A 17086-nucleotide genomic window follows, 5' to 3' on the forward strand; every position below is an offset into this window, starting at 1 on the left:
AGAAATGGGCAGTGTATCTTTCTTGAGTTTGATATGCGTAAAATTCACAACAATAATTCATGTGTTCCATGTCGGAAATGCAGGTTGTTGGTAAATTGACAAGCATCAGGCTGCATATTCAGCGAACATGCGTGTGGTCGGAGAATCAAGGAGCTTATCTACATGCGAGTGTAGAACTGGTACAAGGATCAATTCATTTTTTTCCTTCATATACAAATCTTTGAAAGCCCGTGTGCCGTTAGTTCCGTAGTAGCACATGTGTTGTTTATTCTTCTGTAAAATAAACAGTAGTTATCATATGTCGGCACCCTTCTGTTTGTATTCGGGTACATCCCGATATAGATGACAGGATTCACCGATGCAACTTTTGTAACTTTAGTTTTCCATTTGTCTTAATTAATGTCTGCACAAGAATCGTAATTTTTGTCTATCGACTTTGTTTTGTATAAAAAATGTATTATCATTTTTCGCCTGATTTTTAGTGGAGTTATACAAACTGCAAATTGGCATGAATTTCACGGGATCGTGCGCCAAGGCGCACATTTAAATCTAGTTGCCTAGAGAGTCGCACGCATTTTATACTACTTTCAGAGAATGCAGGCAAGTTTTTACTCCAGTTCATTTGGTGTGCCTAATCAAGCTTGTAAGTAGATCGATGGGTCTATTTTTGTTTAAAGCTAAAACTTGCACAGGCAGCCGTCTTGACATGTGTGGTATCCTTCCTCCTCGAAATTGGTTTTCGCCTTGCTATATTAATATAGCAACCACACGGTACAACTGTTGGGGCTTCAGCACAAGCAACGCCCAAAAGAAACAAAAAATAAAGAAAAAATAAACATCGACAAAGTTGGATTGACGAAAAGACTGGCGATATGCAACCGCTGCGCCCTCTAGAGAATTTCCATCACTCTCCTAGCCCTCTAAAGCGCCATATACCAAATCAACACCTCCAAAAAGGGATGCGACGCTGACGACGCTGCTGCCTAGATAGATCCTAGGGTTTCCCCCGGTACGCGGGAGGGGTGTGAGGAGGGGGAATCCTAGCACCCTTCAAGAAGGAATGGCGCCGCCCGCGGGCTTCACCACGTCGGTGTCGGCTAGCCGACAGGGATCCACAACCCCGGACACTCCATCATGCTCCGCCATCCTCGCCGCCCACCAACTTGCGCCACCACGGTCTTGCAATCACCACCGCCGTCTCGACGTGGCCCAAGTAATTTGTTGCTTCACACATGTGCTAAGTTGCATACTCGTCATTGGTAAGCTGTATAAGCATAGTGGTGAGTTGCATACCCCATATATGAAGTTGTGTGACCCTACACCAGAGTAGCATCAACTTGTGTCAAGAAGTGCATCAACCATAGCTTGCACAAAATGCAACACGGTAGGGGCATGGCTACAACTTGAACTTGATCGACATAAGTTGCTTACTTTTATTCGAGATTCATCCATTTACGAAATGGGTTTTAGTTGAACAAGCAAAGTTGCATGTTGGAGATGATAAGTTGCAACAGCTACAAAGCTTAGTTGGATGCATTAGTAGGTTAAGTTGCGACATCCATAGGGCATACTTGTGTCCATCATTAGGTTAAGTTGCAACAACTATAGGGCTTAGTTGCATCTATTATTAGGTTAAGTTGCAACACACGAGAGTGGCAACAACTTAATTCAAGGAGTGGTTGTACCTATAAGTACATGTATTCCCCTCCTAAGTTGTCTACCGCTATTGCTAAGTTGCATGAGTTTACAACCGCGACATTGCAACCTCTCTTCATATCACTCGATTTCGCACTTGTAGCCAACATGTCCCGAGCTAGACAGTCCGCCCACATCTCGCCCTCTCCACCATCCTATAGCTCCCACCTAAGTACCATCGGTATCAAAGCTATATCCCATTCGGCTTCTTGCAGCACGCATAGCGCCCCATGTCTTTGCTCGTGGGATCGGCCACATTCGTGTTGATCGAGATGGAGTCGTGTACCTCCAGGCAACAATTGCTATGAAGACAACAAATTTGTTTCTTCACACAAGTGATAGGTTGTATTTTTGCTGGCGGTATTATGGGTTTCACACATGACCTAAGTTGTACTTTTGCACGCAATAAATTGTTCACTCACACATTTGCTAATTCGTGTTTGTAGAAAGTAAATTGTTGCTTTTCACATGTGATGAGTTGCACACCCACTAATTCTAAGTTGTATACTGACTACTATTAAGTTGCATACCAACAATTGTTAAATTGCATACACACTCTTGTTAAGTTGTATACCAACTATGATTAAGTTGCATTCAATGTCCAATATAGTTTCACCATGTCTAAGTTGTCTACCACCGCGCTTAAGTTGTGTACTATTTGGTTATGAAGTTATATTTTCGCTGCTAATAAGTTATCTGGTTACCAACAATACTAGAAACTATGGTGGGCAACTAGTGCAATGTTGCAAGTCTCGTTACTACGAAGTTATTGACTGTTGTTGCTAAATAAGTATCTTATAAACTGAGTTGGCTATAAAAATATACAAAAAAAGATAGTGAAAGCACCTCTTTGTACGACGTTGCTTTGCTACAACACTAAAGTTGTTTTTTCGCTACAACAGAATTGCTTTACAAAAAAAAATCTATCAAAACATATACAAATGGGATCTAGTTTGGAAGATCTCTTCGCGAGAAGCCTAACGGTGAAAACAAAATGCAATTTCGTTACACGGTTTAAGAGTTATGACTTTTTTTATTTCTCTCCGTATGGAATTAAATGCACATGTGCCGTTTGTTTGGGTTTTTCGTGAGCTGTTCCCAACTTTCCCTTTTTAGATATAAACATATTTCCTTTTATAGTGAGTGCTGAGATAGACAAACTAGCACCGGATGCTAGGTAGCCGCGTCCTATCAAAAAAAAAGGTTTTGTCAAACAATAATTCCGAATTGAAGTGACCTGACTCTGAAAAGTGATCTGACGAATTGCCGAAGGGGACAAGTCAAACACAGGAGCAGCAGAAAAGAGAAGAGACGGAAGAAAATTCCAAGACGGCCTGAAAGGCTGAAACAAATCACGGACCTGGACAATGATGCATCCTGTGCGCATGCAATTAGCACTTCGCAGCAGTATCGTAGTCATAGGATTCTCATGCTCGGACACTGCCCAATTCTGCAAGCAGATTCCCAGTAACAGCTTCCATGCACCGCATGCGCACCTGCACCTCTAGTTTCATGATCAGATGATATGGTATGAATGGTAGTTCATGGGTCTCATGTGACCCTGAAGATGGAGCAAAAAAAGAAGTGTCATTAATTGGCCTGACCTCTTCGCAAAAATTGCAATGGCGGAAACTAGGTGAAAGACAGAGAGATGACTTTAATAATCAGTGTAGGTGCAGCAGTTCAGAGTCACAAAATTCCTCTTCGTCTCATCATAATTTTTTTTCATATTCCCTTCTATATATGCTTTCTGCTCTAGTAACAGTACGATGCATGCGTGAACAGTGGAAAAGGTAAAGGTGTGAGATGATCATCATCAAAGAGGAGGCATGATCTATAATGATTAGACATATATTCTATAATCAGTTGCCCCAGTAGTTAAACTAGTATCACGAGACATTGGGATTACCCCGACTCAAGCAGCAACCAGCGCCCCCCAGGGCCATTTCTTTTTGACAAAGTTCTGGGCAACTAGCAAGGATGTCTAGAGTCTAGACAAGCAACAAACTGGCTTCCCCCTTTTCACGTTGTTCCCTGCCCTTGACGTCCATCCATCAGGGCATTGGAATCCAGGAAAGTGGCAAAATCCAATGCTGGTCTTCTGGGGCATGCATCTGTGCTCTATCTCTCCCATGATGCCTTGCTACTTTATTAGCCTGATAAAAAGACAGAATGTGAGGTTATGGGGGCTTCCCAGACACAACTACGACGAGTCAAGGGAAGCCTTGCCTCCTTTTCCCTCAAACCTTATCATGGTTGCCTACTTGTCTTGCACGGCATGGGTAAATTGCTACCTCTGGATCTGTCGTTCAGACTCACATCCACACGCTATTGTTTTCTTCGTCAAATTTTGGGGTGTTGGAGAAGGAAATTTACATCCAGCAGAAATAGAACAATCATGTGACATTTTAAGGATACCATACAAAAAATTGAGCACTTGAATAGTAAAAGAAATAAGAAAATATATAGTGAAAAAGACAGACTCAGGGTCACAGGCAAATACTTCAACCACAAAAGAGTAACTAAATGGATAGAGCCCCAACCAATGCCTTGCCTTGGAATGTTGCTGCCACCTATCGCCAATTCAATGTCACTTTAAAAGCAAGACCCCTATTTCACTTTTTTTAATAAAAAGGAGCAGCTTATTCTGTTTCAGAAAAATAATACAACAACAACAACATCAAAGCTTTTCTCCAAAGCAAGTTGGGGTAGGCTAGATATGAAACCCAACATAAATAAAAGGAAACTAAAACAAGAAAAAGGAAAAAAAAAAAGAGTAAACCAAGATTCCGGCACATGGATTGCTGATCTCCATGCAGTCCTATCAAAGCATATGAAAATTTCGACGCAATGCTATAAAGATGAATGAAAACAGAAGACCATATGCAAAAGGCATAAGCTATCATTCTTGGCATTTGGAGCATGCCGGAATACAATGTATGAGCTTAACAGAGAAGCATCTTAAAAAAACAGCGTCTGTTCGAAAAACGGTGTACCAGACAGTAATTAGTGCAATGCGCTAACTACTCAGCAAACAGTCCATTAACAAGAAAGTTGTCAAACTAAAAAAATCCAAGAACAAGTAGGGGGTTTCATGAATTTGCAGCAAGTTTATAGCACTCTGGTCTATGACTAAATAGTTGTGCTAAATAGGATCACAGAAACATCATTTGGAACAAATCTTTAGCTCTAGCTCTTCTGAGAGCTAAAACTGAGGAAAAAGAACAAGTATACTGATCTGGCATGCCAGGTAGAATTTTACGAGTGCAGTGTGGTTCACTTCAGTGCACAAGATTACTACAGATCGATAAACAGAAGAAATCAACAAAGTTGTTCCCATACACTAAGTGACATCAAAGAAGTTGTGTAACCTAGTACTTACAACAAAGAGATGAATAAAAATCACATGGATTATCAACTGACATTTTATACATTTGTATACTGCCGTACTACCAATTTCGTAGTTCATACCAACATTGTTTTAACTCTGTTCTAATGCTGGTGGCAGGTATGTATACTTAACCCAAATCAGTCGGTGTTTATAAGAAAAAGGTGGAAACTGGTTTGATCGGGTTGTAGTCGCATAGCAACGACTGATGAACCCCGTGGAGCATGAATATGATCAGATTTTTGTTTACTTGAGCAAGGACATTATATGATATCAGGAACTGCTTTATCAGCCTGATAAAAAAGCCAGAATGTGAGGTTATGGGGCTTCCCCCTTCGACACAACTACGACGAGTTAAGCGAAGCTCAAACCTTGTCATGGTTTGCCTTGCTACTCACATCCCCGCATTATTGTTTTCTTAGTCATTTTGGGTTGTTCGAGAATGCAATTTTTACATCCAGAAGAAATAGAAGAGACATGTGACAAAAAGTTGAGCATTTGAACAGCAAAAGAAATAAGAAAAATATTTGAGAAAGACAGGCCCAGGGTCAGGGGTAAATAATTTGATCACAAAATGTAAATAAATGAATAGAGCCAATATTTTGCTCTTGGAGTGTTGCTGCCACCTATCACCAATTCAATGTCACTTTAAAAGTAAAACCACTATTTGACCTTTTATATAAAATCAGCAGCATTTTGTTTCAGAAAAAATAAAAGCATATGAAAATTTTGATATAATGTTATAAGGATGAATGAAAACCGAAAGATCATATGCAAAAGGCATAAGCTATCATTCTTGGCATTTGGAGCATGCCGTAATACATTGTATGAGCTTAACAGAGAAGCATCTTTAAAAAAACAGCATCTGTTCGAAAAACAGTGTACCAGACATTAATTAGTGCAATGCGCTAACTACTCAGCAAACAATCCATTAACAAGAAAATTTTCAACTAAAGAAATCCAAGAACAAGTAGGGGGCTTCATGAATCTGCAGTAAGTTGATAGCACTCTGATCTATGACTAAATAGTTGTGCTAAATAGGATGGCAGAAACATCATTTGGAACAAATCTTTAGCTCTAGCTCTTTTGAGAGCTAAAACTGTGGAAAAAGAACCAGTAACCTGAGCTTGGCTTGCCAGGTTGAATTTTACGAGTGCAGTGTGCTTAACTTGCACATGATTACTCAAGATAAAGAACAGAAGAAATCAACAAAGTTGTTCCCACACACTAAGTGACAGCAAAGAAGTTGTGTAATCTAGTACTCCCTCTGATCCATAAGAAGTGTCGGGTTTTAGTTCAAATTTGAACTAAAATGAACTAAAACCCTGACACTTATTATGGATCTTCAACAAAGAGATGAATGAAAATCAGATCTTATGCAGTTCTATTACTACCAATTTCATAGTTCATATCAACATTATTTTAACTCTGTTCTTGTGCTGGTGGCGGGTATGTATACTTAACCCAAGTCAGTCGGTGTTTATAAGCAAAAGGTGGCAACTGGTTTGCTCGGGTTGTAGTGGCATAGTGACAACCAACAAAACTTAAAACAGATCAAGCATTGCTTACCCCATAGAGCTTGAATACGATCAGAGTATTGTTTACTTGAGCAAAGACATTATATTATTAACAATTATATCAGGAACAGAATGTTAATATACTTACAGTTTAAATTCACAATGAGTGGTGCACTCCAATTTGCACATGCATACGTACAATGATATTGCAGTAATAATTTTCTTCGTGAGATGAATGGGAATGAACTTCATTTAGCAACTACAATGGCTGCATCTCGCAAGAGAAATTCATACCAATAAGCCAGTAAATTGTGCATAAATATAATAATAATATCGCAATAGCATGAACGCTAATATTTTACCCTTCACTAACTTATGAGGGCAGGGCGTGTATAAAACAAAAGTTGCACTGCAGTAAATACTAATCAAGCAATTCTGAACCTGAGACTGAGAAGATGACTTACTATTACGAAGATTGATGCTCTTAAAGATGGACGTATTTGAGCCTAAAATCATCTGCCTCATTCGAGGAGTCAGCTGAAGCAGAAGAGCATACTGCTTGATTCAACCTTAAAGGTGCCAGTTGCAAAGCCCAAGATACTAAAAAGTAGGAGTGGTGTATGAGCATTCCAGATTTTATTGTGGCAGTTATGCTTATAACCTCTGAAGTCATCATTGAAAGTCACATTTAACTTGCTACAGAGATCTCGTAGCGAGGGCAAACAAAGCCAGAAATAACCAAAATGGAAAGTAAGAAAGGGAAAGTGAATTCAGAATGATCATGGCAAGCTCAAATCTCAAATCTATTCTTACAAAAGTTGCGGAAACTGCAAAGGTTCCTTGTTCAGCATCACTTTAGCTCAAAAGATTGCAAGGAGCAACGTCAGCGACATTGCGACATTCATGTCTATAATATAATTGGTGAAGGATGGTTGCCCTCACAAAAAGGTTAGGAATAGAAAGTTTGTTCACTCCACAAATGAGCTGAATCCATCTAGAAATATCTAGTCTATTTCAAATTTAATTCCAATATAAAGCATATCTGCAATCCAGGAAATCATAATTTGCATGACCGATCTCTGCCCCAAATTTGATCAAATCATTGTCATCCCAAACAAGATGTAAGTATTACCTACTAGACTGACATCTATTTGCAACAAGTATTACGTAGACCAGGTGCAAGTCTGACTTATTCCTAGTGAGATTTGTTTATAGTGTTTTTGACCTTCTCGAAGCTAGGCTATAAAACATTCAGGTACGTACCAAGCTGCCTTCCAAGTTATTTCAATTTTCTTGTATGCCACCATGCAATAATAAAAGGGTCAGGATACCTCTAGCACTATATGCTACATTATGTGTTGATGGTTTTGAAATATATCAAAAGGGTAACTTTTTCCTACTAAACGTGATAACATGGTCTACAGTAGCACACCCTGTGGCAAATGGAATCACTCGTCACGACAATCAGCCAAGGCTACGATAGCTGTGATTCTATTGTTTATTTATCAAAATTGATAAGAATCTGTATATGAGAAGTATTGGGTTAAAATCAGCAGCATATTATGTGTTAGAAAAAATATAAGCATATGAAATGTTATTAGGATGAATGAAAACAGAAGGCCATATGGAAAAGGCATAACCTGTCATTCTTGGCATCTGGAACATGCAGTAATACAATGAATTGAGCTTAACAGAGAAGCATCTTTTAAGAAAAAACAGAGGCTGTTCAAAAGCAGTGTACAAGACATTAATTAGTCCAATGTGCTACCTACTCAGCAAACAGTCCATTAACAATAAATTGTCAACTCAAAAACACAAGAAGTGGGTTTCATGGATTCACAGCAAGTTGATAGCACTCTGATATATGACTAAGTTCTGCCAAAGAAACAAATAGGATAGCAAAAACATCATTTGGAACAAATCTTAAGCTCTAGCTCTTTTCGGAACTAAAAACTGAAGAAAAACAACCAGTCAACTAAGCTTGTCTTGCCAGGTCTAATTTTACGAGTGCAGTGTGCTTAACTACAGTGCATATCATTACTCGAGATAGATAAACAGAAGAAATCAACAAAGTTGTTCCCATACACTTAGTGAGAGCACTCAATTGCGTAACCTAGTACTTACTCGAAACAAAGAGACGGAAAAAAAATCACATGAATTATCAATTGATAACAGGTTTTATACAGTTGTACTACCAATCTCATAGTACATACCAACATTATTTAACTCTGTTCTTGTGCTGGTGGCAGGTATGTACTACACAACTTTTTTTTAACAGTATGTACTACACAACTTAGAATCATTTACAAATATACTTAACACAAGTTAGTTGGTGTTTAAAAGCAAAAGGTGGAAACTACTTCTGATTGGGTTGCAGTGGCATAGTGACGAAAAGTAAACAGATCGAACATTGCTTATCCCATGGAGATTGAATACGGTCACAGTTTTGTTTACTTGAGCAAGGACAGTATCTTATTGACAATTATATCAGCAATTTTCTTTGTGAGATGAATGGGAATGAACTGGACAGGTTAAATTCATAATGAGTTGTGCACTCCAATTTGCAAGTGCATACATATAACGATATCAAAGTAGCAAAAAACTTTCGTGAGATGAATGAGAATGAACTTCACTTGGCAACTAGAACGGCGAAATCTCACGGGAGAAATCCATTCCAATAAGCCAGTAAAATGTGAATACATATAATGATACTGCAGTAGCATGTATGCTAATATTTTTACCATTCACCCACTTATGAGGTCATGTATAAAACAAAAGTTGCACTGCAGTAGAATACTAATCAAGCAAATCTGAACCTTAGACAGAGAAGATGGCTTAAGAATACAAAGATTGATGCTCTTAACAATGGACGTATTGGAGCACAAAATCATCTGCCTCATTCGAGGAGTAAACTGAAGCAGAAGAGCATACCGCTTGATTCAACCTTGGAGGTGCCAGTTGCAAAGCCCAAGATACAAGAAAGTAGGAACGGTGTATGTCTGTATGAGCATTTCAGATCTTATTATGAAAGTTATGTTTATAACCTCTGGAAAACAAATCCAGAAATAACAAAAACTACACCATTTTTAAGAAAATAAGAAAGGGAGAACGTGAGTTCAGAATGATCATGACTAGCTCAAATCAGTTGTCTTTCAAAAGCTGCGAAAACTGCAAAAGGCTCCTTGGTCAGCATCACTTTAGCTGAAAAGATTGCAAGGAGCAACGTCAGCAACATTGCAACATTCATGTCTATAGTTAATTGGTGACTGGTGTGGTAATTGGTGAGTGAGGATGGTTGCCCCCACAAAAGGTTAGGAACGGATAGTTTGTTCACTTCACAAATGAGCTGAGTCTAGAAAGATCTAGTCTATTTCAATTTTAATCCAAATTAAAGCAGATATTCTGCAATCCAGGAAATCATAATTTGAATTTGACCAATGTCTGAACCAAATCTGATCAAATGACTGTCTGCCCAACCAAGATGTAAGTATTACCTACTAGACTGACGTCTATTTGCAGCCATTATCTAGCCAAACTACAGGTCTGACTTCTTCCTAGTGAGATTTGCTTAGTGTGACTTTGAGCTTCTCAAAGCTAGGCTATCAAACATCCAGTTACGTATCAAGCTGCCAGCCAAGTTATTTCTAATTTTCCTGTACACCACCATGTAATAATAAAAGGTCTAGAGTTGACGGTTTCAAAATATATCAAAAGGGTAACCTTTTCCTACTAAATGTGATAACATGTTCTACAGTAAAACACCCTGTGTCAAATGAAATCACTCATCACGACAATAAGCAAGGCTACGATAGCTGTAATTCTTTTGTGTATGTATCAGAATCTAATAAGAATCCGTACATGAGAAGTACTGGGTTAACTATCTACCTTGCTATGGAGGCCTGATGACTCTTATGACATCTCATGCCATACAGAGAACAGAGGGAGCCTTAGGCATACATTTAGATTTTACCTTCCAGATATAAAACAGCCATAGAAACTAAGAATCTAAAGAAGCTTTGTACATCTCAATAAGGTAATGTATATTACAGCATATGGAACTAGCAACTCACAGTGGTATGTGATTGCCTTCTGAAACCGCTCTTCTGGAGGCACTAAGTTGGCCCGAGTTGCTGAAAGCCGTGAGTGGAAACCTCTACTTTGCCGGTACTAAGTTGAAGCCTGTTGAGAAATCCCGAGCAAAGCCACCACCCATTATCTCAAACTAGCAGCATTCGGCAAGCTCAAGTCACCATCCCATGTTAATCATCATAACCATCATGTTCATCATCGTCCTCGAGACCAGACCCGTCATCATCCACAATCTCCATTCCAAAGCACTCAACATCAGCATCCTCATCCATCCCATACCCTTGAAACTCCTTGTCTCCATCCAGTGTACCCTCTTCATCGTCATCCTCATCCAAAACCAGCTTGGACAAGCCCTTCCCACGGTACAGCACGCCGGTGCGCATCACATAGTGCACCTTGTCCCTCACGGCGGCAAGGGGGTGCTGCTCCACGAGCTTCCCCCGCTCGTACCCCTCCCGAAGCACCAGCGTGGTCGTCTTGCACTTCAACGACAGGTAGAAGACCCCAGGGTAGCGCGTAAACAGCCTCGTGAACTTGTGAGGCAGGCCGAGCTCCTCCCGGAGCAGCCGGATGGCGTTCCTCCGCACCATCTTGTGCACCATGAGCCCGAGCAACTCGTGCAGCAACCCGATGTTCCTCTTCTCGTAGATGTCGCTGTCGGGGTCGATCCCCGAGGCATCGTCGTAGGGCGAGATGTAAGGCAGCCTGTGGAAATCCTCCATCCAGGCCTTGACCTTCTTCATCCCGCCGTACCCTCGCGGGAAGCGCATCGGGAACGCGAGGGGGGCGAGTGAGGAGGACGGCGAGCGGGACATGGCGCGGTAGGTCGCCCCCGTGATGGCCTCGGCGTGGCGGCGCTGGAGGGAGGATACGGCGATGTCCTCCGGGAGGTGGGAGGTGGAGAGCGAGATGTGGTTGTTGGAGACTGTGAAGAGGTCGGGGTGAGTGGAGGGAAGGCGGAGGCGAAGTCGTAGGGCAGGCCGAGGTCGAAGCGGAGCGGGAGGATGGAGGCCAGCGGGAGCGACCTGGAGCGGGTGAGCAGGAGGAGGCGCGCGAGGCGGAGGTGGGAGTCGGCGGCGGAGGCGCGCGCGAGGCGGGCGAGGAGGATGTCGGAGGCGGGCGTGAGGGAGAAGGCGGGGAGGGAGGGGAAGCGCGGGTGCGGCTGCTCGGCGAAGAGGGTCGGGTGGCGGCGGAGGAAGCGGAGCACCGGGAAGGTGAGGCCGAGCGGCTTCTGGAAGCGCGCGAGGGCGCGCGCCGGCACGGGGGGCGACGGCTGGCGGGCGAGGTAGTCCAGCAGGAGGCAGGACGAGCGGATGGAGGTGGTGCGGGCGATGAGGTGGTCCAGGCCGCGGTTCTTCACCCACTTCAGCCGCACCTTCTGCATGGCGGCAGCGGCGGAGGTAGCCGGTGGTGTGCTAGAGCGGGGGAATGGCGGAAGCGGCGGCGGGCGAGGTTGGCGGCGCGTGTGGAGTGTTCGGGGAAATGCCTACGAGGAGGAGGTGGCGAAGCCGGGCACAGGTGGAAAATTGCGAAGCAGACAAAATTAGACGGGCCAGGTTCGTTCCACACAGCCCAATATGCCCTACTAGGCTACTAGACTAGGCCGTTCGGGTCCATATGATTGGGCCTTTTTTACAGTCCATTACGTGCATACACGAGCACACTTGTGATTTCGCAAAAGAAAAGAAAAAAACGAATACACTTGTGAGTTGTGACTGGCAGCTCCTTCTTCAACTCTTCAAGCCGTGCGACAAGTACTCAAGTAGTTCATGTTCATCGTTTCAGTCTATCAGATTCCCCAAACAGAGAGTTCTCTACGCCTCTCCACTAGCAGTTTCAAAAAACTAGGACGTGCAATATGATGTCTATCGTAAAAGACCAGCTCTCGATCTCAACTGCCACCAACAAACCACAGCATGTAGTGCGTGACCTGAACAGCCCCGTGCAATGCTGAACCATCGAATTGCTGTGACAAGTATAGCTAAGCCAAAACGAAACGACATCGTCCAAAACAGACTTTCAGCGAATTATAGTACCTCGGCTGGATTCAACACCACGTCTCAAAAATCTTTGGAAGACGCTTTGGGAACGCGGCTGGAGATGCTCTTAAGACTACCAAGACTTCAAAACTCCGAAGTCAGCCCGCGTGGTGGAGGTTGCTCCGTCTCTATTTAATCCTAGTAGTGGGGAAATATATATCATATATGGTACACACGAGTACCGGTGATCTTTTTATATAAAAATTTGATAAATCATATTTTTAAGTTTAAAAATTGAAAAATATTATGATGTAGCCAGTAATGTATCTCACAAACGTGCAATTTTTCAAATGGAAGAAATGTCTAATTTGGGCTACATAAAGTTGACAATAGTGTAGATCTAAGCATAATGATTTCAAAACTCTAAAAAAGGCAGACTTTGTCATTTTTTTGTAGCTTAGAATACAAAATATCTGAAATTAAGATGTTGCATGTTAGTAGAATATATCATTAGCTAATTTTAGAAAAAACTGTAAATATAAATTTTAAATTTTCTAATATGCCGAGAGCACTGGTGCTCAGAAGCCAAAATGACTTTCCGCGGTAGCAGTTGCTAGATTTCAGGTACTAGTAAGTTATACTTCCTATTCTAAATTAGTTGTCACCTCTTTTTTGTAAAATGAGCGAACTTATACATCGTACATCAAAACATGTTTAGATATATTTGTATAGAGGCCAAATTTAAGCAAAGCTGCGACAACTTGCTTCATATTTTAGTTTCAAACTTCCCACACATACCCACGTTACGTTCATTATCTATGTGCACATATTTTTTACGAAATTTTCTGAATTCTAAAAATACGATTGAACATTGCGAAAATAACATACATTTTCTTTCAGCCCCGTCTTTTCTAACATGGGAAGCAGCCTTCACCACACATTTAACAGGACCAAACCTGTCTTAGTGTTAATCTTTTGCCTTTCAAAAGAAAAAAAATCTACCCAACTTCATCTAGATATGAATTTATATATTCATATCTTAAATATATATACTTTTTCGTATCTAAAAGAAAATGCTGTAGGAAGTAGGATTTCTAAAATGGCGCCAAAGCTATTTGCATACCTAAACCAACACAAATTGCACACAAGTGCGTACCAAGAATGTAAAAGTATAACGAGTGGGATGAATCGGGCAGGCAGAGTTGATTCATTTGACTTACCTTTTAGACTCTAAACTCATTTTTTACTACCTTCATCCCAAAGGTTAAGACTTATATTTTTAGAGTCAAACAAGTAAAGTTTGACCAAGTTTTTAGAAGAATCTATGAACAAATATGATATTTTGTAGATACCATATGCAAATATATTTCATTATCTATCTAATGATATTGATTTTGTATTTTTCATGTTAATAATTCTTGGTAAAAACTAGATCAAACTTGATATAGTTTGACTTTCTGAAAAAAATATAGGGCTTAAGCTTTAGGATGGAGGTAGTACTTTTTAATAAGAGTGTGGTTAGCTCCGAGTCAAGTGAGAACTAACTTAGTTCTTAAATTACGTCATTAAATGTTAGTTGTAACACATGTTGCAACTTATAACTAGGAGAAATCATGTCTAACAACTGGAGTATTTTTCTCAGTTGCACACTTCCAATGAAAAAAAAACTCAATTACAAAACTAGCTAATAAATCTAAATTTAATTATCCCAGTTATCACACTTATCCCACTTTCACATCTCTAGCGTATAAATTGCTCACTTCTGCTGGTGATCGCCACGGCCCCAACAATATTTACTGTCGGGCTTCTGCTGTAGTTTCCATCGAAGGCAAAACCAGCGCACACTCGTTATAGCGTGCATCCATCCGCGCACACACGCAGAGCCAGAATGGCGGCCGCGCCGGCGCATCTCCACGTCGAATCCATACAGACCGCGATCCCGATACGCATCGCGGTGGAGCGCGGCCGGACGCTTCCCATCGCCGTGTCCGGAACGCCGCCGATCACCGCTGAGGAGCTGCAGCGCCGGTTCCGCGTGGTGCTCTACTACCGCGACGCGGACGGCGATCACCGGCCGGACGACGAGGCGAGGGCGCGGCTCGAGCAGGCTACGTGGGTGCAGGAGGCGCTCAGCGCGGCGCTGTCCGACGAGCCGAAGATGGCTGGGCGGCTGCGGCGGCGCTCCCGCGGTGACGGCCCGTGGGAGGTGAAGCTGAACGACTCGGGCTTGCGGCTGCTCACGGCGTCGGCGGACACGACCATGGCAGCGTTCCTGGAGGCCGGTGACCGGGGGAGCAAGGAGGCCGCGCTGGCTCTGTGGACCGACGTGGACACGCAGGACCCCGAGATGTGTGCACCGTTCTTCATGCAGGTAGTAACGTACAGACATGGAATTCAGAATTTCCCTTCGTGCTTTTTCTGTTCCGTGCTCCCTTTTGAAAATTTTGAGGTGCAGTTGACATGGTTCAGCGACGGCGGCTACGCCATCGGCGCGTGCTGCAGCCTGCTCCACGCCGACCCGCTGTCTCTGATCAACTTCCTCAAGACGTGGGCTCGAGCGCACGCCGAAGTGCAGCAGCAGAGCAAGCTCGTCCTCAACCCGGTGATCCGGTACACGCGCTATTTCCGCAGCCCGCGCGCCGCCACCAAGCGCCTCAGGTCCTTTCCCCTCGTCCCCACGGCCGACGGCGCCACCACGACGACAACCGTGCTCTTCAGGATCGTCGGCGATGATGCGCCGGCAGACCGCGGCGCGCTCGCCGATGCGTGCGTCGCCCAGGCCAGCGAGAAGCTGGGGCTCGAGAGGCCGGCGCGGTTCACGGTTCTCGCCGGCGACGGCTTGGGAGGGCTGAACGTCGTGCGCGCGTCCAAACCGGGAGTTGACGGAGAGACCACGCCGCAGTGTCCTGTCCAGGAGCTTCGAGTCGCATGCTGGAACGAGGCCGGTCTCGAGGAGGTCGTGCTGGATGGGTGCAAGCCTCTGCACGTCTCGTGCGATATCGTCTCGCCTTGCGCCGACGAGGGGCTTGTCGTTGTGATGCCGGCAGCGGCAGGGTGTGCCGAGTTCTTCATCAGTGCAACTATTCCGAGCTAGGAAGCATAGCTAAGCTGGGATGTGAGATATCTGGTTTACATGCGAAAATACGTATTGGCTCCTAGGTACTCGATCATGAACCATGCATGAACCCGAGTTAATGTAATATCCTAAAATCCATATTTTTAGCGCTCTAAAAAATCTGAAAACAAATATGTACGGATAGAGGATGCTCGCATGCATGTATGTGCGTATATGCGTGCCAGTTTTCATAGTCAAATTCAAAATTACGTAGCTGAGCTAAAAATGACAAGTTTTGAATAAACAGCTCAAGAAAACTTGCTACTTCTGAAATTTCTGTAACTTAAGGGTTGGTAATACTATGTAACTTAATTAATTAATATCTCTGACTAAGTATAATCAGGTTTAGGAGTACCCACGTCTATGAAATTCCCTTTGGATTTACATGGTCGATATGTCTTTGGAGAAACCCTTTACTTTTTTTTGTTTGTTTGTTTGCAGAAACCCTTTACTTACTCCCTCCATTGGGTACATACTCCTCCCCTTGAAATGTTTATAAGACCTATATTATGTTGAAAAGTCAAACTAAATAAAGTTTCATTTTTTTTAGAAAAAGTATCAATGACTATAAAATTATACAAATATTGAAATTTGTATAATTTTATAGTTTGTATAATTTTATATTGACATGTTAACGATTTTTTCTAAAACTTGGTCAAGCTATACATAGTTTGTCTTTTAGGAAAAAAATAATAAGACTTATTACTGGAACGAAGGTAGTATATCAATCAATTGATTACAGAGCACCTCCGGCACCAGACGAGTTGGTTGTGACGTCGGTGCAACCTTCTCTGCCATGACTTCCGCCTCTCTCTCTCTCTCTCTCTCTCTCAAAACGAGACATGCAGAGCGGTTGCTTCTACATAAAATGAAATTTTGAAAACATGACCAAAAAGAGGTAGCGTTGAATGAGCTGCGCGATAGAGTAAAAAAATGAGACAACGTGCGCTGAGATTCGGGAAACAGGTCGGACGGTCCAAAAAGGATGTGTGCCAATTATAAAACATCTTGCTCTTTAATACAAAAAGTGAAAAACAACCTAAAACATCTTTATGGGGCTTCTCTGTTCTCCCGTTGAGAGTCTCATGTGGCTGCCTAGTGCCCCTCTCTTTCCCCTCCGGCACGGCGGTGCCATATGATGTGAGAATGAGATCGAGAGGAGGTTGGGCCTCTCATGTATATAGTAGATGTAGGTTTAATTTATTGTTGTTGTTTCCTTTGATGGTGTTTGGCTTCGTGCCACTCTCCTCCAGAAGCTCTCTCCCATGCAGCTAGCGAGATACGACCAAGGGTCACAACTGTG

The 17086-nt window shown here is 42.6% G+C and overlaps 1 protein-coding gene and 1 pseudogene across 1 annotated transcript; one reads left to right on the plus strand and one right to left on the minus strand.

The window, feature by feature from the left end:
- Window positions 1-10598: 10598 nt before the first annotated feature.
- LOC124669776 lies at window positions 10599-12073 on the minus strand (annotated as a pseudogene).
- Window positions 12074-14556: 2483 nt separating this feature from the next.
- Window positions 14557-15762, plus strand: LOC124671518. The gene is made up of 2 exons (XM_047207884.1): window positions 14557-15039; window positions 15124-15762. Exons 1-2 carry the CDS (start codon window positions 14557-14559, stop codon window positions 15760-15762), a joined length of 1122 nt encoding a protein of 373 aa, XP_047063840.1.
- The last annotated feature ends 1324 nt before the right edge of the window (window positions 15763-17086 follow it).

The sequence above is a fragment of the Lolium rigidum genome, chromosome 7 (assembly GCF_022539505.1).
Source record: "Lolium rigidum isolate FL_2022 chromosome 7, APGP_CSIRO_Lrig_0.1, whole genome shotgun sequence".
Taxonomy (NCBI): Eukaryota; Viridiplantae; Streptophyta; class Magnoliopsida; order Poales; family Poaceae; genus Lolium; species Lolium rigidum.